The sequence below is a fragment of the Melitaea cinxia genome, chromosome 14 (genome assembly GCF_905220565.1).
Source record: "Melitaea cinxia chromosome 14, ilMelCinx1.1, whole genome shotgun sequence".
In the NCBI taxonomy this organism is placed as follows: domain Eukaryota; kingdom Metazoa; phylum Arthropoda; class Insecta; order Lepidoptera; family Nymphalidae; genus Melitaea; species Melitaea cinxia.
Window position 1 is genome coordinate 9,793,441 of NC_059407.1, and position 27,977 is coordinate 9,821,417.

Genomic DNA, 27,977 nt, shown 5'->3' on the forward strand with positions numbered 1-27,977 from the left:
TATCGTTGCGGTTTGTCGTCGCTCAGTGGAACGCACCCATAATTTATCTGCGAATTCTGTTGTGTTTTTTGTTGACAACAGTTGACAAATAATTTTTTGGGCAGTGATTCTATGTCTTAAAATTCGTAAATAATCATAAAAAAACGTGATGAATATTCTTCCCAAGAAAAGGCAAGGGCAAAAATAGCAACATATAAATAATCATAAATTCATAATTTTATAGCTGTTAAAAACATTAAAAAATGGAATATTTTAAATTTTGTGTTACAGATGGCATGTAAGGACGAAAGAAAATATTGCGAGGGTTAGAAAAGACGAAGCTGAAGCAGCTGATAAAGAAAGGCAAGAAAAATTAAGAATCGAAAATGCAAACCGCGAAGCTCGTCTTAATGTACTAAAACTAAAAAGCAAAGAAAAGCTATTAGATCTTGATATTCAACGGCAAAAAGTTGTAGAGGGGCCTTCAGCACACGAACATATAAACTTATTTGCAGATCTTGAACATGCTACTCAAACAACGAACAAAGAACACGATAAAGAAATCAAGGAAAAAGCTGAAGAGTATGAAAAGAAAATTGGGTACTTAACATATTTAGGTCAAGATACAAATGAAGCTTTAGGGAAAAAAAGTTGGTATACTGTACCGCCGGACTTGACAAGGTTTTCGCGGTCTGGTGAAATAAAGGATACATATGAAAAACTTATTTTAAGAGACAAAGATGGTAAACCTAGGGACAAAGTTGTAGATGAAAAAGATGGAGAAATTGGATGGAAAGCAAAGCAACGCTTAGATCCTATGAATTTATTCAAACAATACTGTTCAGATAAACCTACAAGTAGCAGTTCTGAAAGTAAGGATAAAGCAAAAATTTCACAAAATAATGAAAAGAAAAAAGATATTAAGTCAAAGCATAAATATAACAACCCAAATGATGCAAAGTTAAAACTGCAAAAACTTAGAGAAGCACGGTTAAGACGTGAAGAAAAAGAAAAGTACAAAACAAAGATGTTCTTATCTCAACTCAATGGTACCCCTGTAGAAAACCAAAAGAACGATGAACAGCCAAAAGTGAAAGCAAAATATAATTCACAATTCAATCCAGAACTTGCTAGACAGAATTATAGATAATCTAGGTTTAACAGATCTTGCTAAATATTTTAATAACCTAACTCCGCTTAAATTGAGTATATTTAAAATAAAGACATTCTAACTACCATAGGTAATCAAGCTATGAAAATTGACCTATTATTTTTATCAAGTTGGAATAAATATTGGCATGACTACTGATTGTTGACTTTCAACCTGTGCAGAAACAAATTTTAAGTCAAGTGGTAGAAATAAGGGACAGAAGTGAAGTAAACATATTGTCATACAATAATTGTTCATGCCAAAACTCACTTGTACTCACTTTTTTGATAACTTAAGGAATGTAATTGGAAAGGTCCAATTACAACATTCTATACTTATGTGTGTAATAAAGTATAAAATTTATGTAATATATAAAATTGTTGTGGGTTGCATTAATTTTAATTATGTAGTTCCAATATTATACACTGGACTATTTTAATATATTAAAAAAAAACACTGCATCATAAGGCCTGTAACATCTTGACAGATGATTTAATCAGTGTCTGTGTTATTTATGCGACAACGCCGTTTGTGGCTGAATAAGCCAATCCGTGAACAACACATTCGTCCACACTTTGGACACACATATTGGGGATTCATAGGTGGAGGAGCCCCCTCGCGATTGTGTCTCTTGGCACGCTTTTGTGCCAGGTCTTCTTCGAACCAGGTGCTATCGTGGGTTTTGCAACCCGTGAAGATGGTCTTCCGCCACTCATTGCGGTTCGATGCTAGGTCTTCCCAAGAGTTGCGATCAATGTTAAATGCAACCATGTCACGCTTAGCGCAATCCCTGAAACGCAGCATAGGTCGCCCCACGTTACGCTTTGCAAACGTAATTTGGCCCAATAAGGTAAAAAAAAACACTGCAACTGTGCCACTAATTTACAATCATATATGTATGTGAAAATCAAAGAAATAATGTTACAAATAATCATAACATCATATATATCTTTAATAATAATTAAAGTAACAGAGTTATTAATAATTATATAACAAAATATATTATTAAATTAATTCATTTTAGTTTTATTTTGGTGGCGCCTGAGTCAACAGAACGATCGGTAATTTGTCTTCCAATTTTTCGAAAGAGTAACTAAATGTTTCACAAAATAGTTGCAACATTCTCACAATTAGAAGGCTTTCAGTGATAGGTTCTGCTGATTTTAGCCTGTAAAAATAGACACATAATAATTTAACATAATTATTTACTAATTATGTTAATTAAAGCTACTTGGATATTATGTGCCCTATTCAGTTTTAACTGAGATAGGGCACAGCAGGAAATTTCCTGCTCAAAACTTGGAGCAGCCCAACTGCGGTAGTACCTCAACTTTACAGAAGATCACAGCTAAATAATTTAAGCAGTATTGTTAAGTGCAGTTAATTTCAAGCAGTGTTGTGTTCCTGTTGGTGAGTAAGGTGACCGGAGCTACTGGGGAGAATTAGGGAATAGTCGGCAACGAGCATGCGATGCTTCTTTCTTGTTGCAGACGTCTATAAGCTACGGTAATCGCATACCATCAGGTGAGCTTTACGCTTGTTTGCCAATCTAGTTATATAATAAAACAAAACAAATATATATGTACTGACATTACACTGCATAAGAGTAAAATAAATATGACCAAAAAGTTTTTTTTTTTTTTTTCATTGTCTTATTGCATTTGTCTGACTTTGTTCTATATTGTTGTATCAGTAAAATTTTAAAGAAGAATTAAATTACCAGCGTAAAAAAAGATCATATCAAAATATTTATTACACTTAGCTTTTTTTTTTAACTTACTTTGTAATAGTGGTTGACTTTGTATATTTGCATAAGAAATCAATAAAAAGTTCAATATTTTCTGTTTTTGATTGACGTAATAAAGTATAAATGCCTACTAAAAATGGATAACCGTCCATGTTTTCTCCAGGTTTTTTCGTTAATAAATCTCCTGTAACAAACAGATGAAATTTAGTAAGTTTATTATGTTGCATATGTTAGAATTTCTTTTTATTAATATGAACGAACGAACGATTCAACCTGTAGCATGTGCATGACAATGTTGTGTATAAGTCACTTTCTCCATGTACGAGAAGGATTATCGTTCGTTGCACAATCTGTATATAAGACCGTGATCGGAGCTTAACGTACCACTGAGTAACGATGGCTATCAGAGGTATATAATAACAATTGCTACCGACAGCTTATCGTGCTCTCCGAGGCACGAAGAGGAGACTCACAAGAACAGACATCCAAGTCGAAAAGAAATAACTGTACAAATACAAATATCCATCCAGAGCGGGAATCAAACCCGCAAACTGCCTGCGTCGAGAGGTGTACAAGGCACACACATCAGTACACCAGAGCAGCTGTTAACTGATATAACATAACCGAAATTATTTGAGATTTATTTATTTGAGAGCAGGAATTATTGGGTATGTTAAATTGCAATAAGCAAACGCGACGCTAATAAACTATTTTAGGATACTTTTATGTTAATGCTGGGGAATCATCGATAACTACGCATACGAATTCCACGATTTTTTGATCCCACCCTTGTCTTTATTACAGGTGATCACATTTTTGAGTTCTACCTAGTATGACGTCACAAATTTTGCCATTTTTCGCCCCTCCTTGAGGTGTGACGTAATTTATGGATGGCCCCTAACTAATAACTAGAAATACTGAGGGGCTGTCAAATGAGAAATATGACATGAGTGGCAATGTAACGACACATCGCTAAAACACCGCGTATAGTCTTTTTAATAGTGTTACATAAATAGTGTCACTTATAGTAGCTATCGGCTTGGATCTTGCTCGCGCTCGGCGACTGAGTGCGGATTGCTTTTACTTAGCGATTAATTTACAATGCCTAATGATTCATTTTTTTTTTCAATAAGAGTAAATGAATCTAATAAATATTATGTAAGTTTTTAGTACTTATTAAATATCTATATCTGTATTCCTGAAACTACGAAAGTTATTAGCACCGCGTGGTAGTTTAGGTCATTGACAACACTTGGGTTTTTTGAGTTGTGTTTGTCGAGAAACATCGAGAGATTTACATAAATAGCATCAGGATATAAAACAAATGTGAATATCACAATCTTAGTAACATATTTAAGTCAACCAAATAGGAATACGAAAACAAATTCAAAGAAATCAGTTGTGATTGCCATTCGTTAGCTCGAAATTAATTGTAATTGTGTGAGATGTAAGTTATAAAAAAAAAAATTAAAGTATGGGATTGTTTATCTTAAATACGTACCAGTGTTAAAGCATATTTGCAACTTCGGCAATTGTGCTATTAACATTGTTGCCATGATCCGTGCCATGTCTGAGTTCACAAGCTCATGAGCGTTTTTTACATATATTTTGTCAAAAGGTTCATTTATCCCACAACGAATCAAATATTCCTCTATACTTCTCATCAATGCTACTGGAATCGCTTTTGACTCCGTTTTACTGGATTTTTTAATTTCATTTAACAAGGACCTGTAATATTGGTTAAACGTTAGAATCTTCATTTAAATTTTTTATTATTCTATAGCATGGTCGACAATGTGCTTGTGATACTTCTGGTATTTGCAGGCCATAAGCAATGGTAGCGTCTTACTATCAGGTCATCCGGACGTATATTTATCACCATTAGTAACAAGTTTAATTATATATTTACCAATATTTAGAATATTTATAGGAATGCTTACTCATTCATAGTGCGCAAGGCAGCTTCTAAGTGAGCTGAGTCGAACTTACAACTCGTGTTCAACTGAAAGGCAATGTGTTTTCTCAAAAGCTGTAATGTTCCTATGAGAACTATCACATCAGACAACTGCTGGAATATTTTATGTCCCTTCGTTACGACCTGGTCCAAATCCTTAATATCCAAGTGGCCCAAAGACAGCTTGTCAGTAGAACTCCTGAATATACTTTGAACGTTTTGCAGTTGATTCTTGATCATGTGTCCGTATAAAACATCTAAGCCGTGCAGACCGACCACACCGATGGCACTGTTCAGCTTAGCAAAGGTTTTTGTGTTCACGACCTCGTTATGGTTCTTAACGTCAAACCAAGCAGCGCATATGTTTATATAGACGCAGACTCTGTAAATTTAAACTAATAATATTTTAATTCTAGTTTGTCATAAGGAAATATTGTTTAAGTGTAAACGATGAATTTTAAATTTGTGCCCAAATTGAAGCTTCTATTTGACTGCATATATATATATATATTTATATATATAAATTTCGTGTAACGATGTATGTCAGCGATAAACTCCGAAACTACTGAACCAATTTTTATCAAATTTTGTAAGCATCTCTAATTTGGTCCAATTTGGGAAATAGGGCAGTTTTTATCTAATTGGATTCGGCGCTGCTAGCTGTTTTCCGGGCAAGACAACGTCTGCCGGGTCCGCTAGTGTGTAAATATATATATGTATACATAAGCAGGCGACACGTACCTGGCGTCAGTGAGCTGCGCCACCTGTCGCGCCAGGCTGCCCATAAAGCCCGCCGACGGTCCGTACAGGCTCACTCCTTTGCGAATACTTATTTCCTTTCCCACGCTTTGGTTTACTATAGCAGATACCTGTGATAACACAAAACTATATGAAATAGCAGAAAAAGTTTGTGAAATAAAAAAAATATTTTCGATGATAAAACTTTTGACTTGACTAGTATTTTGGGATATTAACCCCCCTTTTAAAATGCAATAATACCTTTATATATATATATATATATATATATATATATATATATATATATATATATATATATTTAACACACAAAGAACATATACAAATTTTACCTGCTTTTGCCAAATTCTCAAGCCGTGAATGTTTATGTAATCTTGAATATATTCTAACGATCTTTTGTAACCGTCCACACTTTCCGCTAGTTTTTGAAGCCTAGGTACTAAATTGTTAGGTTTTTTTACTTGTGGCTCGATAAATTCGAAAAACTTTTGACTTATATGCCTATCTAATTCTTTTAATAGGCCTTCTTCCAATAACTGTGCAGGGTCTACTCTTATAACACCAACTAATGTTGACCTCATATCCAAAATTCCTGTAAATAAAAAGGTTAATTGTAATATGTAGTTAGGCAAAACAACGAAGGATGAAAACTAACACATACATATAATGAAGTTGTAACTGGCCGATGTACGTAAGAGATATTTAGAAATAATTGTGTTTGCTCGCAAACGAAAAAAAACCGACTTCAATTACATCGACAAGTAATACAACGTAGATCGACGAAAAAATAGTCAAGCAACTACGCGTTATCAAAGATTACTCAAAAAGTAGTTATCAGATCTCGATAAAATTTATATGTGACCACATGATAAACATCAGCTTTCGATTAAATTAAAAATTATCAAAATCGGTACACCCAGTAAAAAGTTATTACGGATTTTCGAGAGTTTCCCTCGATTTCTCTGGGATCCCATCATCAGATCCTGGTTTCCTTATCACGGTATCAAACTAGGGATATCCCCTTTCAAACAAAAAAAGAATTATCAAAATCGGTACATCCAGTAGAAAGTTATGCGGTATAATACAACGTAGGTCGACGAAAAAAACGTCAAGTAAAAACGCATTTTTAGATATAACTCAATAAAAATAGGTAAAAAAACTTTTTAAGTTAAACGGTTTTATGTTAAACATACATTGCAATGTTTAAGATAAATGTACTAAAAACCAAAAAATAATAAAATAGATACAGTCGTGGGAATTATAAACATATGCATAGACTAGACTAAAATAAAACCGTGGGGCACGTCAATTGTCTACAATCGTTGATTAAAATGTTTGTTTTGTAAAGTTACACTATAATTAGGCAGTTGTTCAACCGACAAAGATGGACGTGTGATAAGTAGGGCTAGAATGTGGAAACAAGCTAGCAAGCTCGATTATAAGCGAGTTTTAGGGTTTCATAGTGGTGAGCGAGTAGTACTTTTATCATATGTTTTGTCGATTAAAGACAAACTACGAGCAGTGAAACGATTCCTCGCCAGCCAGCAGTGTGAATGTCCAACGATAAACTAGTTGAAACATCTCTTTTATTTACATGGAGTGTATAACTATTGGAATTTCCATGAGCAAGAAAATAGTAAGTAATTTCCTCACCGTCTGCGGGCTAACTGCCTATTTTAACGACGAATTAAACGATTCTTCTATCGCACATTAAGTCGATAATTTGTAGACAATTGACGTGCCCCACGGTTTTATTTTAGTCTAGTCTATGCATATGTTTATAATTCCCACGACTGTATCTATTTTATTATTTTTTGGTTTTTAGTACATTTATCTTAAACATTGCAATGTATGTTTAACATAAAACCGTTTAACTTAAAAAGTTTTTTTACCTATTTTTATTTTCTAGTTTTTAGTTTTTATTTCGCATTCTGTTTAATTCATTTAGTGCTTCATTATTGCAAGGTCCATCTTAAATATTGAGGTTGTATAGTGCACTGTATTCTTCTTGTCAAGCCCTTTTATTTGATACCCATATTGGTGGGATTGATAAAAAATTTTTATCAGACATTTGGTAGCGGCGGCCAGCTTAGATTTCAATTTTGCATAGTAAATTGTATTCTACTTGTTGAGACCTTTCATTTGATACCCATGTTGATGGGATTGATAAAACCTAAGTTATCCGCCATTTTGTAGAGGCCACCATCTTGGATTTTAATTTTATATAGTACATTGATTATACTGGTTGAGCACTTTCATTTGATACCCATATTGATGGGATCGATAAAACCTACGTTATCCGCCATTTTGTAGCGGCCGCCATCTTGTATTTCAATTTTTTATAGTATATTGTATTCTGCTTGTTGAGCCCTTTCATTTGATACCCATATTGATGGGATTGATAAAACCTACGTTATCCGCCATTTTGTAGCGGCCGCCATCTTGGATTTCAATTTTTTATGGTATATTGTATTCTGCTTGTTGAGCCCTTTCATTTGATACCCATATTGATGGGATTAATAACACATAAATTATCCGCCATTTTGTAGCGGCGGCCATCTTGAATTTATAATGATAATGAATAAACATAATTGTATTGTCACCAAAATCCAAAGTGTATACAAAATTTCAGATTAATCGGTTGACAGGAAGAGGGTGAAATTTGAATTACTAAATTTGACCCAAGAATAAATAATAAAAAATAAATAAAACAAACGGGGTGAGCTAAATAAAACCGTTTAAAAAGTAGTTGTTAGATCTCAAATAAATTTAAATGGGGCCAATTGACACACACCACCTTTCGATTAAAACAAAATTTGTCGAAATCGGTCTACCCGGTCAAAAGTTCTGATGTAACATACATAAAAAAAAAAGAAAAAAAAAATACAGTCGAATTGAGAACCTCCTCCTTTTTTGGAAGTCGGTTAAAAACGAATTATTTGGGAACAATAGACGTAAAAATGAGAATAGAATTTTTATGTCTTTTTTCGTATGTTTGTTTCCGCATCACGCATAATTTACCGCATGAGCTTCTCATTTGGATTTACCATCTAGAAGTGAAGTTATGAATCTATAAACTATCGTAGTGAAATCGTTTCCATTGTCTTTGTGTTAAGAATAGAAACAAATATAAAATGTAAAAAATAAAATTGTCGAAAGATCATTCTATGACACATGCAAAAGAGCATCAACCCTTAAAGTCTGTGCGAATACTGCAACCCTCGCGCGAAAGTTTCTATACCACTATAACTTGTACGCGTTAGAAACAAACGGACATCGAAGTTGTAGTAATAAAGGGTTCTATTAAGTACTGTAAAAAATAATATTAAAAACTTGCCTGTTGTGAACGTCGATGCCGAATGAGTAAGCCTAGCAACTTCCATTCTGTGATCCAATTGCGCGTATTCTCTTAGCTTTTCCTTTTCTATTCTCGTCGGCACTTCTTTGATAGTCCAAGTTTGTAGTTCGATGATTTTCTCAACAATGTTAAATACCATTTCAGGAATAATTTGCAAAACTTTTTGAATGTACTTTATTAGTTCATTGCTGTAGTACTGCGAAACGGACACTAAATCATCGCTTTGCGCTTGATTGATCCGTAACAGTGGTATTTCCATAGCACTGGCCAGTTTGAGGAAGAGAGCTCTTAGCCGACTGGTGACTGCAGGGTTCTCTTTGATGCTGTCTTGCATGAACGTCGTGTACAAGTCGATGGTGCACCAAGCGTAACTGAAATCAGCTACTGTTTCCAGCGTTACTAGAGAATCCTCCTTCAGAGAGGCTACCCTTAACAGATTCTTCAACGCTCCTTTGCTCTCAGAAAGAAATTGTACGACAGTAGAAGTAGTCTTGATACCGTGAAACTCCTCTACGTTATCTAGTACTTGTATCAGTTGGGTGACGGATTTTACGGCTTTAGATGTAATCGGTTCGTTTAAAGAAGATATTTTTTTACCAATTTTTTCGAACCACAGTTTTAGTTGTTCGTTTTCTGTGACTTTTGTGTATGGGTTAGCTCCAGAAAATAATTGAGATAAATTTGTTATGGCCTCCAATGCGAGATTTTTATTTTTGTTCCAATTTTCGCTTCTAGATTCGAGTACACTTTTTAAAGATTCTCTTATCTTCAACTCCAATTCTGCCGTACTTATGAGCAATTCGAGGATTTTCAGTGGATCATAGTTAGATTCCTTTATGACTAATTCTTTTAATTGCTTGCTTTTTTTATTATTATCAAAAAATATTACATCATTGTTATGCAGCAGCAACCAGCGCAAGACATGATTACAATTTAATATTAAATTAATTATCTTACCAATGTTATCTAGCACAAAATCATCAGTCAAGGTGCCTTCTTTTAACAGAAGATGACATTTATTTATAAGCAAAGACACTGCATCGCCTCTTTTGGAATATATTTCTTTAACTACTTTTCCATTACAAGTATTGTTGAGGGAACTTTTAGCGGCTTTGAAATTTTCCCAATAGTCTGTTATGTTCATGGTGACGCCCATATATATTGGAATGATCCAGTTGCAAGGGAAAAATTTATCAACAATTTCTCTCATCTTTGTAGTATCATTGTGCAAATAATGTGGTGTGAAAAATAAGCATACAACAAGCATACTAGCCTGTGTCGCGAGAGCTGATGATTGATGCTCTGGAATCGTATAAACAGCAAGTTGGTTATAGATATCTTCGCTTCTCAACTTCCCAACAACTTTTTCTACAAAATCATTATTGATTGGAACACGGCTGCAAAATAATACAATGTATTCTATGATAATTATTTTTATTATAAAATTATAATTATATATATTATAATAATTATATTCCATTTTTAAATACGCCGGAAATATCAAGATAAGATATGGTTCATTTATTACTTAAGACGATTTAGGGAGGAGGCGGTCGACCATGTCTTATTTTTTCTTACTAGGGGGTGGGAGGACCTTTCGATAGTTATTACGTAAGATCTCAAAAATACCCAAAGTTAAAATTATACTTTGGAAAATCGCGAGCAACCGCGAGAATTCCCGAGATCTCCCGCTTTGTTAGCACTCGTTAATGCGTTGATGATTTTAATATTGTAGGTCAATAGTAATTGAATTACTGAAATGTGTAAATAGTTTTTTGTTTTTGTGTTGAGCCACTGGACTGAAAATCTTATGTCGGTAAAGATGAATAATTGATACCAAAGTTTATTACTACCAAAAACTAAAAATTATTAGAACCTTAAAAGTACAAGTAAAAATAAATATTAAAACAAACTAAACGTGTATTATATTTTCCATTAGATTCTTACGTAATAATTATTAAACAAGGGGAAGGGGATTGGCCTATGCTTATCTTGGTATTTTTGCCTGTCCTAAGCCATGGTTAAAGTATGAACGGGGATTGGCTCATGCTTATTTATCAAAAATATCCTGCTATAGTTCGCGTCATGTAAAAAGAACGCTGGCCTTGAAGCTGCGCAGAAGCGATTTTTCGGTCTATTTGGTGGTATGAGGTAGGGGGCGGGCGTGTTTATCACGGTGTCGCATGCTTGCCGGTGTACTATTGGTTGGACAGTTCGATGTCGACTCAAAATACTATCGCGAACAAAAGTAAATTAATTACGAAATAGTATTACATAGAAAAGTGAGATAAATTATTTATAACGTATAATTCGCGCCATTTAAAAAGAACGCTGGCTGTGAAAATGCGCAAAGGCGATTTAGTATTTACAGTGTTGCCAATTCTTGAAAAAACTTTTTCCTACTGTCCATTTTTTGCAACAGTCTTATTTGGTAAACAAACCACTGTCAATCGTAATTCACGTTTTTTCCGCATTTATCACTCACTTTTACAAAACATTAGCATACGGACACTTGTAAAACTACATTTACTATTTATTTCACTAAAAAAACAAATATCAATTTAAGGTTAAAGATCGTTTATTTCTCAAAAGAATACAATTCACTTACATGAGAAATTACAAACACTAAAATTTAACAAAAATATTACATGTTGGGTACATCGCAACACAATATATTAACAATTTATAGTCGAGACAGGAAATTAACAGTATGTAGGGTAGGCTTAAAACATATATACACAAGTTAACAGAAATATGCGCAACTGGAAGTGTCATTGTTAAGGTGTTATTTTATGTTTCATTATATTATAGTAAAAATTAGTACACGTATTTATTTTGATTTATTTGTTAATTTATTTATTCATTTTTTTTAAAGTGAAAACGTATGATTTTTTTTTTTCTTTATTATATGTATATAATTTTAGTATTTTTTTTTAAATTATAAGTAACAAAAAAAAAAATATGCTATTATTAAAATTTATCATTTTAAACACATAAAAACTATTAAAATACGAATATCGAGAGTACAGATAATTAACATTTTTACGATAATACGATGAATACGACATTTCAATAATTAAAAAATTTGTTATTGCTTATGTTTAAAAAAAATGTAATTTTGTAAAGTGATAATTATTACACTTATTTAGTCCGAATTATTCACACAGGTATGTCTAGTATTTTTTAATGTACCTTCCAATAACCATTGTAAGAAGCCGCCAGTGAAAGCCTAATTAAAAAATAAAACAGTAGTACTTTGGTGCGCGAGTATACCCATGCGCAAACGAACCAGTTTCTTTCAGCTTCTTTCAGCGTTCTTTTTGCATGACTCGAGTTATACCCTGTTAAAGCGTAGCGGCGTTTAGACGTAGGTAAACGACCGCGCGATAACTAAATGTACGATCGGCCAAGAAAGTTGTGAACCAGTTTTGATTTAGTTTCCTTGTCATCGCAAATGACAACAAGGTTCATTATTAAAAGATATTACTGAAAGAGAGATATAATAATGATGTAAACCTAATTGATATGTTTTTATACGACATTATTACATGACACCTTAAACTATATTACAATAGGTACCTATAAATAAAATAATAATTGTGTTTGCTCGCAAACGAAAAAAAAACCGACTTCAATTACATCGACGAGTAATACAACGTAGATCGACGAAAAAATAATCAAGTAACTGCGCGTTATCAAAGATTAATCAAAAAGTAGTTATCAGATCTCAATAAAATTGACCACATGACAAACATCAGCTTTCGATTAAATAAAAAATTATTAAAATCGGTACACCCAGTAAAAAGTTATTGCGGGTTTTCAAGAGTTTCCCTCGATTTCTCTGGGATCCCATCATCAGATACTGGTTTTCTTATAATGGTACTAAACTAAGGATATCTTCTTTCCAACAAAAAAAGAATTATCAAAATCGGTACACCCAGTAAAAAGTTATTGCAAATTTTCGAGAGTTTCCTTCGATTTCTCTAGGATCCCATCATCAGATCCTGGTTTCCTTATCATGGTATGAAACTATCTTATTTCCAACAAAAAAAGATTTATCAAAACACAGACAGTAGAAAGTTGTGCGGTATAATACAACGTAGGACGACGAAAAAAGCGTCAAGTAAAAACGCATTATTAGATATAGCTCGAAAAGTAGTTGTTAGATCTCAAATAAATTTAAATGGGACCAATTGGCACACACCACCTTTCGACTAAAAGAAAATTTGTCGAAATCGCTCCACCCAGTCAAAAGTTCTGATGTAACATACATAAAAAAAAAAAAACATGAGGTTGCACCACATGCATTACGCCAAGGAAATATATTTGACGGATGCTCACAGACTTGCTCGTCTGAGCTTCGCCAGAGAACACTTAAATTTTGATTGGTCTAATACAGTGTTTTGTGATGAAAAAACTTTTAAATCCAGTCAACATGGACGTCTTCACCTTTGGCGATATAATTCAACACGGTATAGAAATGATCATGTAATCCCAAATAGACAATCAGGTCGAATTTCCGTAAATATTTGGGGCTGGATGAGTGCGGATAGTGTAGGAGAATTGTGCTCTCTAGCTTCTCGAGCGACGGCTGTAAATTATATCTACGTGCTTCAGAATGCCATGCTACTGACAGTCCCCGGAGAACGAAGTGCCACAATTTGATTTTGTTCAAGATAATTGTGCAATTCATAATGCGAGGATCGTAAGAGCCTGGTTTCGTTCAAACACTGACGTAAGGGTAATTCCGTGGCCCTCAAGATCACCAGACCTCAACCCGATAGAAAATCTTTGGGGCCTTATGGTCCAACGATTGTCGCATCAAAATGAAAGAACCAAACAAACTATTATTAGTCACTGTAATTCTATTTGGGAGGAAATGCGGGGAATCGGTATCTGCTCACGGCTTGTTGGTTCAATGAGGTCTCGTCTTTGAGAGGTCATAGAAGCCAATGGCGGTTACACCCGTTTCTAAATTTAAAATTTTTCCAACCTATTCTAAATGTTACCATATGACTATATTTATGTGTATGTTTTTATATTAAGTATTTTAACAGTAATTGTGAAAATTTAATAAAAGGATAAATCTATTTTAGCTTTTCTTTCTGACAATATAATAAAAACTTATCCTGAAATAAACTGTTTTATTGAACGCATATTGGTAAATACAAGTTTACAGAAACTAGGTATATTTACAAATTTTGAATTCACGACGTCATTGATTCCATCAAGTTCAGACTAAGAGCAGATGTCACGTTACAAACAGTAATAATCGTTATCAATAATCAGATAAAGAAGCCAATAGAAGTATTATGTCAGTATTGTCAGTCATCGATCTGCAAGCGAAACTAATCTTTATCACCTATGAATCTGCAAGCGGCATTCAACCTTAGGGTGGTAACACCCTTTTCTTGGCCGACGGTACCTACCTATACCTACACACCTGTTTTGTGTCGTCAGCGCAACTACGGCGTCCAGACGACGCGTAATTAAGGAGATAACTTTTGGTTAACTTTACTTAGAAGTTTATTAATATTTGTTGGATATAGTACAATAAAAACATTTGTTTATCTGTGCCCATCCACTCTAATTTTTATTTTTGTATATGGTATCACTCTTGTCATCGATGGCTACTAAAGATGTCGGACAATTAATTGCTTTGCTGTGTTTTTGCTTTTGTAAAGTCCGCGTGTACAGAATAAAGTATACAGAAGCTAGAATATATATGTTTTATTTATTTTTATTTTGTTATATATAATCGTCAAATATCACGTCCTTAAATATTGATAGTAATTCACCAGTCACCCTGTATAGACTATTATAGTCTTCCTCGGTAAATGGACTATCCAACAGAAACAGAATTTTGAACCAGTAGTTCCTGAGATTAGCGCTTTTAAATAAACAAGAAAACAAACAAAAAAATCTTTATAATTTTAGTATAGATAGATATACATATTTATGTGGGTATTTTATTTTAAATATTTATTGATTTATTGATAGGTTTAATGACTCAATTATGCCAGTGGAGTATGGTCTGAATATTTATACACATTTTTAAATGTCATGTTACTTGGGCCATTGGGAGCCCATAATAGCACATTTGTACTCTAGTATTTCAATTAAATCATATTACCTGAAATATTCAACTGGATAGTCAGTTGGTCTTTTGTTTTGTTGTTGATTGTATCCAGTCTCTCTCAACAACTTACAGACATCATCTATATTTGACTGGGACTGATTTGTACTATAGCGATAAAATGCAACTAATAGTCTCTCCCGTACATTCCCAGGGATATATAAGTCACATAGCAAGAGCATAGCACCATACAGGTACAAGGATTCACACTGAAATAGATTATAAAATATGCATTAATCAAAACATCCGATTCAAAGTGGGGTTAGTACCCCTAAATTAAGGAGTTGAAGTTGAACAAAATAAAATGTTGCACAGAGGTGAAAGAACAAACCCCCGAGGATAGGTGCATCTCCCAAAATTAATTTTGAGGCATACAGATATATCTAATTAACCTAATAAACCGTTTGGTTGTTTAAACTGACATTATTTTATTATATGAGAGAATAGAATCTTGGACATCACTAAGACAATCAGTACAATTTGACAGTTTGCAGTCTATCGTTTATAGACCATAAATATTTATGAGCATAGTTATGTTGATAGGAATACACACATAAGTATATTAATAGGATAGCATACCAATAGTTGTTTTCCCTCAATGTCTCTCATTACTGTCTCAATTGTTTGTTGAATAAAAGCTCCATCGTGTAATTGTTCTACAAATGCATTAAGGTCAACTATATACTGGTAAATATTTTCAAAGAGTAAATAGAAACGAGTTATTAATTCTAAGTATTTTTCTTTTAGGTCATCATCCAAGTCTTGCAGTTTCTAAAACAAAGTTAAAACATGATAATTAGGAAATAACAATAACTATTTCATCAATTCCATTAATCATCATGATGATGATGATGATGATGATGATGATGATGAAATAATGAATAATTATTATTGTTACAATAATTATTATGTTCTGTGTGGTTACGGCAGTAAAGAATATAGTCACCCTCTCTCTTCCTGTGGGTGTCATAATAGGCGAATAAAGGATAACACAGTTCCACTACCACCTTGGAACTTAAAAAGCCGACTTATGGTGGGCTAACCATTGGGGGATGGGGTCTATCCCCAAAAATCACTCTGTGGCTGTACCAGTCCATCGTCAGGCTAATTATCAGCTATGGTGCAGTGGTTTGGTGGCCGAGAACCAGACTAATCACCGGTGAAGCAAAGTTACAACAACTTCAAAGCCTGGCTTGCATGGTGACTACGGGCTGCATGAGGACCACTCCGACTGCGGCCCAGGAAGCCCTACTGAATTTGCCGCCGCTGCATCTGTTTATCCAACAAAAGGCGGAAGCAGCTGCGGTAAGACTCAGGAAGCTAAACCTATGGAGGAACGTAAAAGTAACACACATAGGAATACTTGGCGAACTGGCAAACAGGGAACCGCTCATTGAAGCGGTTACCGACAGGATACCCAAACAGTACGTATTCGATAAAAAATACAGAATCCGATTACATGAAGACCCAGGGGAGGGCCTCAACCCCAGAGTTGAGAATCTTCACAGACGGGTCAAAAACATCAACAGGTACAGGTTCTGGGGGTTCACTCAGAAGACCTGAATATCCACATCTCATCGCCATTGGGAATCCACAATACCGTCTTCCAGGTGGAATGCATGGGAATCATAATGGCAACAACAGCAATCAATTCTAGAGAGGTACAGGGTTTTCCTATCCATATACTTTCCGATAGCAGATCGGTCCTGCAAACCCTACAAAGCGAAATTATGACATCAGGGCTAATATACGAGTGCCATCGAGCTCTGACGAAGGTAAGTGAAACAAACACCATTACCCTTCAATGGATAAAGGGCCACAGTGGATCACGAGGCAACGACGCGGCCGATCGACTGGCGAGGAATGGATCGGAGATGAGGGTCCACGGACCTGAACCCATTCTGCCTCAATCTTTTGGATGGCTGTGCAGCCAGCTGCAACACAACACTAAGGTAATTCAACAAGAATATTGGACAAACCTAACCTCCTGGCAGACCAAGGAAGCTCTTCTGAGGATCAACCCAGGATTGTCCCGCAAACTTCGCGGTTATGAGAGAGCCCAGCTCCGACTACTGGTCGGGGTCTTACCAGACATGCCTTGCTTAACAAACACTTACACAATTTAGGTGTTACAGACAGCCCCCTATGCAGAGCGTGAATGGAGGCAGAAGAAACGGCCTAACTACAGGGTGCTACACCTCGGGACACCGAGGTCGCTCCAGGAGGTCGTCGGCAACGTGAAGGGTCTGCTCCGTGAAGGAATAGTGCCCCCAGCCAATCACGCAAAAAAGGCGCATTAAGACGTCGAGTTGCGGAAAACAGCCCGTGTTTATCAACATCAAAAACCATACAAGTAACCGAAAGTACAGACCGAAGACGGGCAGCAGCGTCTACAGTGCAACAAAGTCAGCCCTGTGGTCACCAACCCGCCTTCCCAGCGTGGTGACTATGGTCAACATACATGATTTCACGCCAATTTTTGTCGCGAACTTGTGGAGGCTTTTGTCCAGTAGTGGATTGCGATAGGCTGAAGTGATGTGATGATGAATAATTATTAACCACGTATTTCATACATAAAATTTTATAAAAATTGTATTGTATGTCACTTACATTACTACTGTTTATTTTTTTATCCTGTACTTCTGAGATTTTAAAATAGCTAAAGTCCACTATTACATCTTGATATTGTTGTTGAATTTCCTTAGTATTAAGACTGTAAACATCAAAAACAGAAGTAAATATATTTCATTGCATTTGCGTTCCTTAGAATTTGTATATCATTAGTAACAAAGCAAAAATTTGTGAAAACAACTTATACTACTTACAAAAAGACCTGCGGTATATGATCTTTAAGTCTTAATATTTCAGCTAAAATAGCATTTCCATGAGACACCAACTTAAGTAAATTTTGAGCACACACATTATCCTCCGCTAAAAATACTCTCATTTTTAATACAATATATATATCAACTTGATCTTTAATTTATTACAGTCTAACAATGTCTTAATCCGCCATACTATTTACAAAAGTACAAAATTAAATAAATATTAAAATAAAATTGGGTAAAAATTAAATTAATCTTCAATAAGCGGAGAAAAAAATATCAACAAATTACAGGTGTTATTAAATATTCAGTTGATTTTTTAATACAAAAAATACAAATATCCATATTTTGATTGATTGATTGATTGGTTTAATGGCTTTCAGTTGTGCCAAAGTAGCACGGTTGATTCCGCCAATGTCACGTAGAGTGGAGAACACACGAAGGAGATTAATTGGTCGGTGCAGTAGAGATAACAGTCTCTATTTAATTTTGAAAACAGGCAAAATAGTCAGACTTTCATTGTTACACCATAACCTAAAACAACACAAACATTTAATGTTAAACTAAGACTACAGCTGTTAGTAACTAAACTATTACAAAATAATTACACTAGGACAGTCACATGATTTATTTACAACTTAATTTTATTTATTTCAAAATATTTACACAAAAATCTACAATAGGGACTAAACACCAACATTAACAAACATTGAACATTTATAGGGCGGGGAATATCATGGGGAAGGATGTCGTATATAGGACGGATGAGTTTGGGACAGGAAAAAAGGATGTGGGAAACCGTGCCTTCGTCAAGGCCACATTCACACAATGAGTGGTCACGAACTCTGATTTTGGCCAGATGAACAGGTGTACACGCATGGCCAAGACGTAAGCGAGATATGCTAGATGTTACCCAACGACGAGCATGTCTATGAAGAGAAAACCAAGGGCGTCTTGGGATGTCTGGTTGTATATTTGAGTAAAATTTACCCTTTACCAATTTTGATGAACTCCAAGATAAATTCCAGGACTTGTCCATATGGATTTTGGCTAGGGAACGAAGGTCTTGGCAGGAGTTTTTGTAGTGATCAAGGATACCAGTTTGGATTGCAGCTTTAGCACACGAATCTGCTGTCTCATTGCCTGCAATGCCTGAATGGCCTGGAATCCAGACGAGCAGAATATGCAGACCCTTTTGACTGCAAGAGAGCAAAGCCTCTCTAATCTTAAAAACAATAGAAATTTTCAATTTGCTACGAAAGGGATTTTCCTTAATGGCTAAGAGACAACTTAGTGAGTCAGTGAAAATTACTGTCGGTCCTAAGTCATGGGAGAGGGCAAAGAGGATGGCTTCCAGTATAGCAATAGCTTCACCGGTAAACACAGATGTTTCAGGGGGACACTTAAATTGGAGAATGATTTTAAATTTAGGGATCCAGCAGGCAGCACCAACACAGCTGGACGGGGAAAGTTTAGATGCATCGGTATATATATGATGATGATTTAACCAATTTTGATGAAGAATTTCTTGAAATTTTAACTTTATACCAGGATCTCCTTTTTTCAGACCCAAATCTGTGACGATAGGAACATTGAAGGTAAGGGCTTTGAAGGAAGTAGAGAATAAGGGATTGATACAAAAGGTTGAGAGAGGATTTGGGAGGTTTGAAAATTTGATGTAGCTGATTAAAATGTAGGAACGTGGCCGGTTTGGGTTGCAGAGTTGGGAGAGCTTGTTGAGTTTAGGCCAAAGAGGATGGGAAGACAGCTGTAATGATTTTATGACAAAACGATCGCTTAAAAATTGTCTTCTGATTTGCAAAGGAGGGTCAACACACTCAACCTGTAGGGCATTAGTAGGCGACGATTTCATGGCACCTAGGATAATCCGTAGGCTTTTGTATTGGATTTTATTTAACTTTTGTGATAGTGACTTACTAATAGGGTCTAAAACAAACAGACAATAATCCATATGACTACGTACAAGGGCATGATAAATTAATTTTAAGCAGTAGGGATGTGCACCCCACCATACACCTGATACTGCTCTTAATACATTAAGTGATTTTTCACACTTTTTGGAAATATATTCTATGTGGGAAAATCCATTCAGTTTGCTGTCGAGTATTATACCAAGAAATTTTGCCTTGTCCACCAGGTTGATGCGCTCACCCTGATAAACCAAATCAAAGACAGGGGCTACTCTTTTCCTGGTAAAGGTGACAGCCTGGCATTTGTTTATCGATAAAGATAGACCATTGTCACCCAGCCACTGGCCTAGGTAATGCAAAGCAGAGTTAAGTCGAAAAGATAAATTTTCTACTGAATTTGAACTATGATATAAAACAATGTCATCTGCATACTGCAAAATGTTACAAAAGCTATCAACAGACATATCGAGATCATGTGTATAAATACTATAGAGCAAGGGACTGAGGACAGAGCCTTGAGGGAGACCCTTCCAGATAAATCTGGGAGGAAGCACAAATAGTGGATGTCTCACAGATATTGTTCTGCAAGATAGCATACTACATATAAAATGAACCATTCTTGGCGGAATACTCAGCTGGTGCATTTTCTGCCTGAGTATCGAAAGAAGGACACTATCGTATGCAGACGCTACGTCCAGAAAAATGCCTACAAGATATTCTCCCTTAGCAAAAGCTAATCGAATGTCTGTTGCGAGTAAGCTTAAACTGTCAGTTGTGCTGAAACCCTTCCGGAAGCCAAATTGGGAGGGAGACAGAATGTTTCTACTTTCCACTATCCATTCCAGGCGATTTTTCAAAAGGTGCTCAGTAACTTTTGCCAGAGTAGACGATAAAGCAATAGGACGATAAGAATTACTGTCTAAGGGATTTTTACCTTGTTTTAATATTGGGATAATAATTTGAGACTTCCATGATTGCGGGACGATTCCTGTCATAAACAAGGTGTTAATTATGTTAAGATAGCAATGTTTTGCTTTATCATTTAAATTTTGGATAAGAGAGTATGGAATGCCATCTTCCCCAGGTGTTGAATCTTTCAATCCATTCAGAGCACACTGAAGCTCAGAAAAAGAAAAGGGGGCATCCATTTCATCCGAGATAGATGCTGGCATTGAAGTAAAGATGTTGTCCTCACAAGGGACAAAGGGAGGGGCGAGTTTGTCTGCAAAATCATTAAGCCATACAGAAGGATCATTAGAGGATAGGCTATCAGAGGCTAGGGAGCGGCGAAATTTTTTAAGTTGGTTCCAAACTAGACGTGGAGGAGAGCGGGGAGTAAGGGATTCACAGAAGCGAACCCAACAAAATTTTTTCTTTTTTGACACCAAGCGTTTAAACTTGGCATCCAATTTTTGATACCTGATAAAGTTTTCAGGGCACATGTTCAGAGAGTATGCCTTTTCTGCTTCCGATCTTAGTTCAGCCAGGCGTTTGCAATCCTCATCCCACCAGGGGGTGGAAAGCAAACGTGTTTTTGAGTGGTGCTTTTTAGGAAAATGGGTATTAGCAGAATTTAAAATAGCATTAAGAAAAAGATCATAACAAATTAAAATATTTCCATCATCTTGAGAATCAGGGAGGATGTCAATCATGCTATCAACAGATTCAGCATAAGGAGAGAAATTAGAAAAATTCAATTTAAATTTATGAATAGGGATAGGGTTAGAAGGCAGGGAAGGTCGTAAGTGCATAGCAAGGATAATGGGAAAGTGATCACTGCCAAAAGTGGATGGGAGGGCTTTCCAGGACAACATAGAAGCTAAGGAAGGGGAGGCTAAGGAAAGGTCTACAGCAGATTTGGGGTTCTGATTAGGATAAGCTCTCCGAGTTGGTGAACCATCATTGAGAATGCAAAAGTTGAATTCATCAAAGACGTCCAACAACAGGAGAGCAAAACCATCAGTAAGGTGGGATCCCCAGGAGGTGTGATGGGAGTTGAAATCTCCCATGACAAGAACAGGGCTAGGAAGAGAGGAAAAGATAGAACGGAGTTCAGGGATAAGGGAAGGACTAGGATGAGGAATATACAGAGATAAAAAGGAAATGTCACAGGATCTAACAGCAACAGCATTGATGTGCTGGCTGGGGGAGGATATGGGGATTTGGGAGAAGGGGATTTTGTGCCGAATAAGGATGGCACTACCCGCATACCCATCACTTCTGTCATCTCTCAAACAGAAGAAACCCGGAACCCGAAAACGAGAACCTGGAACTAACCATGTTTCAGAGATGGCAATAATGGCAGGATTATGCAGGTTGATTAAGGATATGATTTCATGTTTTTTTGGGCGGATGCTCTTACAGTTCCATTGAAGGAAGCTGAGTGGGGCCATTTTTAAGAATAGAAAAGAGTTGAGCAAGTGATGCGGCAACGTTGGGCGGTAAGGACATATCATTACATGTAGTAATAATACTGAGGATCATTTGGACGAGGTTTTCTAATAGGTTACTACTATAAGGGGTTAGGGGACTTTGAGGGTTGTTTAGTGCACAACCATTAGGGAGAGAGGAAGGGATGTCACCTACAATGGATTGATGGGCTTGTTTATCGTACCCTTTGCCTAGAGCGGCTACAGGACGAGGATAATGCGTTACCGTTTTACGATAGGACCTATTTGGTGAATAAGGAGGTTGTGTTGAGGAAGTGGGAATATATACGGGGGGAGTGAACATTTCCTTTGTCATCTCTGCATATGACCGACGAACAGGAGGATAGCGAGAGGATGCTTCTATATAGGATATGTTATCCGTGGACATATCGGTTTTAATTTTAATTTGACGGAGGTATTCAGGACAGTCCTTCTCGGTTGTAAAATGCCTACCAGAGCAATGTAAGCAAGTGGCATTTTCTTTAGTTACGTCGCATGACTCACCTGTGTGCGATTTTGAACACTTGTAGCACCTTGGCTGTGACCTGCATTGTGTCTTAATGTGGCCAAAACGGCAACAATTTAGGCACTGTATGGTAGGTAAATTATAGGTCTCAACTGGTAATGATGTATGGAACGAATAAACTCTACTTGGGAGGATTTGACCTCTAAAAGTTAGAACCACTGACTGGGTTGGGACCCAAGTGACTACGCCTTCCTGAATGTTTTTGCGATTAAGCCTACGAGCTTTCATAATTGAACCGCAGCCAGATGGGAGCTCTAATGACTCCACTAATTCCTCCATTGACCAGTCAACCGGAATACCCTTTACAAGACCCATTCTAGTTATATTGTAAGTCGGTACAGAAGCATTGAACTTACACATTCCTAATATGGGATTTTTTAAGAAATCATTTGCAGTTTGAGCTGAAATAAATTCAACAGAAATCTTGTTTCTGCCTACATTTTTAACGCCGTCTTTCACAACCGAGCCAATTTTGTGTGTGTGTAAAAATTGGCCGAATTTCAAAGCGCGAATAGTAGTTCCTGAGGCTGGGTCTGGGGTTTCACGGGCAACATGGACAATGAAGGGACCTTTGTCGTCATCAGAGTAACTCTTAGGGCCTTCGGAAAAGGATGGGTGTGTGTAAAGAGATTGTATTGACGGGCTAGCCGTGGATGGATGTACAATAATTTTTTTAGAAGAGGAATCGCTGGAAGAGTTAATAGCTGGGCGTTTTCTCATATTTTGATGAGAGGAAGAGGATTCAGATGTAATTCTATCGTCAGTAGAACCACCCGTATCTGGCGGGTCTGGAGGACGATCGAGATCCATTTTTAAAATTAAATATATACACTAAACTTACAACACAATTATAATTAAACACTTACCTACAATAATAATGTTAGTTTAACCACTAATCCCACAATAATCTACTATTTACACTGTAAACAATAAGAAATAAGACACCAAGATCACTAAAACACGTGTGTTGACCACAGCTAAAGCAAGCGGAAAAAACTATCCATATTTTATGACTGCATGACATGACTGACAAATGACATATGTATGACATGAGACATCGAACGTGAAGGCGTGAACGAGACAATGTCCGTGCTCCACTAAGGGTCCGCAACGCCCGCGGCGCCCATTCTATCGTTCCTCTTAAGGCCCGTGGTCGTCACGAGCGATCGCTCGACGTCAAAGGTGACGTCACTGTTCACGACCACATTATGACCACATTTCTCACAAAATATAGGTGGGTCAAAGTTGGCTTTCATCAAAACGTGGCGGGAATTTTTAAAAAACAACTGTCAATGTCAATTAGAGAATGTTATCTCATCTTCGATTTTGCAAAAACGCAACGATAATTTCCTGGGAAACCATGTTGAATTAGGTTTCACTCCAATCCATGCGAAATATTCACTCATAACTCCCACAGCTGCATGTTTTCACCAAACCACCATATTTCAAGCACACAGCTGACACTTGGCAGCACCCAAATATACGTTCTACTTATAAAAATTAAAATTCGCCCACAACGCTCGCAGCGTTTTTACGTTAGTGGAATGGCAATTTCAGCGGTCATGATCGATGGTGTTGTGGGCCTTAGAAGGTGTATAGGTCCAACGCGGACAATTTCAAATTGACACAACCAATTCAACCAAGACCAAGAGTCATTTTACGCATAATTAAATTGAACCTATCCAAAGTTCACATAGATTTGAAAACTATATTTGTTATATAGATTTTTCATTCTAAGTTTGATGCATTAGAATTTATTTTATTATAATTTTCTATTTTGTAGGAATTGTTTAATGGGAGAATTATTTCTATATGTAGGCAATTCTATGTAATTGGTCAGAAAACGGAAAACATAATTGCAAAATAGAAAAATGTACAATTATAATTATATACACCATCACTAGTAAAGTGAACATTGGTTCAAAGAGCAAAGAGCACATTATAAAGCTTAATTTCATAATATAATGAGAACGAATGTTATTTTTTATTTTAAGCAATTCGGTGAAATTATTGTAGATTTTTCTTATTTCAGTGTATATTTTAATTATGCTGTAATAGTTTGTCAATTTATTAATTAAAACAATCATAAAACTAAAGTAATAAGTTAATGTTATACATGTTCTAATATAAATTCTTTATCTTAACTGAAATGTCGTCATTATTAAGCTATGAAACGCTTGTTCACGCGATGGCTGGAGCTACGGTTTGTATTATTTACTAATATAACTTATCTTTGTATTATGGATTTAATATACCTATTTACTAATAAAATAAAAAAATATAATTTCAGGGTAGTGTGGTCGGAATGGCTACATTTTATCCTTTAGACATATTGCGATCTAGAATACAAGGTAAAAATTATTTTCCTGTTTTATTTTATTAAAACAATATTTAATTCATACATAAATAATTCTGAATATCTCTATTGTATGAATTAAAATTAATTATGTGATGTGCTAGAGACATTTAAAATATGAATTTATTTATTAAAAGTACATTTATAAAAAGTGAATGTTGATTATTAGTAATTTTAACTATCAGTAGCGTTTTTACCAATTTATTGTTATTCTACTTTCAGTTGAAGACTCTCCTAAATAATATATGTATGAATTAAAATTAATTATGTGATGTGCTAGAGACATTTAAAATATGAATTTATTTATTAAAAGTACATTTATAAAAAGTGAATGTTGATTATTAGTAATTTTAACTATCAGTAGCGTTTTTACCAATTTATTGTTATTCTACTTTCAGTTGAAGACTCTCCTAAACTTCGTGGATCATCACTACAGCTTCTTTTCAAATTAGCAAATGAAGAGGGTATTGAGTCATTGTACCATGGTTTATGTCCAGTTTTGCAGTCTTTGTCTATATCTAATTTTGTTTATTTTTATACATTCCATGCATTAAGAAAAGCAGCTAAGACTCAAAGTTCAGCACTGGGAGATTTAGCTTTTGGTATGTTGGCCGGTAGTGTTAATGTTCTACTTACCTCTCCTCTTTGGGTAGTAAACACTAGAATGAAGTTTGATAAGTATTCTTATCCAAACCTATTTGAGGGTCTGTACATTATTTTTAAGAAAGAAGGTATGAAGGGCTTGTGGTCAGGTACAATACCATCCTTGTTGTTAGTATCAAATCCAGCTATTCAGTTTATGATTTATGAAGCTTTGAAAAGACATTTAGTATCTAAAGGACATTTTAGTTCATATACTGCATTTTTACTTGGTGCCATAGCTAAGGCTATAGCAACCACCATAACATACCCCTTACAACTGGTTCAATCGAGACTTAGAGCAGGCACAAGTATAAAGCCTGTATTTAAAGATATTAGATCAAATCCCTCAGTAATGTTTCGTGGCTTGGAAGCTAAATTATTGCAAACTGTTATGACAGCAGCTTTAATGTTTTTAATTTATGAGAAAATTGTTCATACGGTTTTGACCATAATGAGAGTAAAATTGCAAAAACATTAGTTTAATTTTTGTCTGTCTTAATAGATTTAAAAGCAATATTATAAGTGAAGTAAATATTGTTTAATATTTTGAGTGGATTAATTATATTGGTGGTTGGGTGGTTTGGTTATGGTCTCATTGGTGTGGTTACTAAAGATAGTAATGGAAGAACCATCATTTCTATTAAATGGGAGGAGACAATTACAAAATTATACTTTGTATAGAGTTCTACTTAAGACATTTAAATTGTTATAGATGTAGATGGCTAGACTAGGTACATCAAATTGTTATATAGCTTCTATTATAGCAACCATGACATGAAAAAGTGATCACTTATATCATTGTTTGACCTGATTTTCCTACAATTTATATAAAAGATATTCCGTTTTTGGCTATGGGCATGTTCGTGGTAGTGTTTAGAATCAAAGACTTAACCAAACATGAAAATGAATTTGAAACTTAAATGATACAATTTTTGTGGATTTTGTACATAACTATTAAAACAAAAACAATAATAAAGTCCATTTAATCTGAAGTGACCTTTGTAATATTTACAAGATAAAAAGGTTAATTAAGAAAAAAACTTATAAATACGTAAAATATAAATAGAATAATTTAATTATAACGAATTTCTTGAAAGGAAAGAGGAGAAAAACTGAGTCATCATTTACTATTAACAATAATAATTATAATTTTATTACTGTGCCATACATAAATTTTATTTAGAAACTAACTGCCCGGACAGTCTTCGTTCTGTCAAAAGTTAATACTTAGTAACAATTAATTTTTTTCTTAATATTAAAACCTTCCGTGGGGCTTAAGGAACATACAAAAAAAAGTAAGTAAAAAAGTAAATTAGCCAGATTGATCGGCCATTCTCGAGTTATGCGCTGAGCAAAATTCATTAATATTTATATAGATGTAACAATTTGGTATTGCAGCTAGAAAAGCTGACGTATTTACCAGATTTTATTTTATAATATACTTATAAAAGTTGTGTAAGTATTTGAAGTGTTTGAGTTTTATGGAATAATAAAATATTGTAACTACAGTATTGACAATAAATTATGAAGATGTATAGATGGATGGACTATTTGCAACTATATCAGTTTCGTGTTTATTTTAACATGTAACGAATGTAAATGCATATTTTGATATGTCATCAGTCCAGCCTAATACAGTCCACTGCTGGACATAGGCCTCCACAAGTTCGCACAACAATGGAGTGGACTCATGTGTTTTGCCCATAGTCACCATACTGGGCAGGCAGCTTGGTGACCGCAGGGCTAGCTTTGTGGCACCAAAGACGCTGCTGCCCGTCTTCGGTTTTGATATGTAATAATCCCCATATTTTATATATTGTTTAAATAGAAGTACGGTCATTGGTCTTAGACAAGATGAGAGTGAGAGGAGATAAGCCACTTTTATATGTACATAGCCACCTTAGCTTTAATATGATATATGTATCAATTAAAAAAAAATAATTTGTCACGAAAATATTGTTGTATTATATGTTCTTATTGTCCATAAATAATGAAATGTATATCTGTGAATGTATATGAAGTTTGCATTTGTTTATTTATTGTCTTATTTATTTTACAAAACTGTGATGAAAACCAAATACTTTCCATGAAAATGACAATTGATTTTAAGGAATATTTAGAAGTATATCGTAAAGATGTGTGAAAGGGGTAATAAATTTTTTTACACAAAATATTGTTTAATTTTTTA

The 27,977-nt window shown here is 35.2% G+C and overlaps 3 protein-coding genes across 4 annotated transcripts; 2 read left to right on the forward strand and 1 right to left on the reverse strand.

Annotated features, from left to right (window-relative positions):
* Positions 1–8: 8 nt before the first annotated feature.
* LOC123660021 (leukocyte receptor cluster member 1 homolog) lies at positions 9–27,960 on the forward strand. Of its 2 annotated transcripts, XM_045595164.1 has the most exons (5): positions 9–171; positions 271–1,151; positions 19,196–19,206; positions 24,896–24,900; positions 27,900–27,960. In XM_045595164.1, the coding sequence occupies exons 1-2, from the start codon at positions 149–151 to the stop codon at positions 1,127–1,129; spliced, it is 882 nt and encodes a 293-aa protein (XP_045451120.1). In that variant the 5' UTR covers positions 9–148; the 3' UTR covers positions 1,130–1,151; positions 19,196–19,206; positions 24,896–24,900; positions 27,900–27,960. The 2 variants fall into 2 exon arrangements, with proteins under 2 accessions (XP_045451120.1, XP_045451121.1); XM_045595165.1 differs by lacking the exons at positions 19,196–19,206; positions 24,896–24,900; positions 27,900–27,960 and adding an exon at positions 26,944–26,981.
* On the reverse strand, positions 2,000–18,143 carry LOC123660023 (WASH complex subunit 5). The gene is made up of 11 exons (XM_045595167.1): positions 17,906–18,143; positions 17,691–17,793; positions 15,660–15,851; positions 15,078–15,289; positions 8,924–10,341; positions 5,919–6,178; positions 5,572–5,699; positions 4,817–5,212; positions 4,378–4,604; positions 2,910–3,060; positions 2,000–2,297 (listed from the first exon to the last, which is right to left on the reverse strand). The coding sequence occupies exons 1-11, from the start codon at positions 18,025–18,027 to the stop codon at positions 2,156–2,158; spliced, it is 3,351 nt and encodes a 1,116-aa protein (XP_045451123.1). The 5' UTR covers positions 18,028–18,143; the 3' UTR covers positions 2,000–2,155.
* Positions 24,941–26,575, forward strand: LOC123660022 (peroxisomal membrane protein PMP34). Its single transcript, XM_045595166.1, has 3 exons — positions 24,941–24,994; positions 25,082–25,142; positions 25,546–26,575. The coding sequence occupies exons 1-3, from the start codon at positions 24,941–24,943 to the stop codon at positions 26,265–26,267; spliced, it is 837 nt and encodes a 278-aa protein (XP_045451122.1). The 3' UTR covers positions 26,268–26,575.
* Positions 27,961–27,977: the final 17 nt, after the last annotated feature.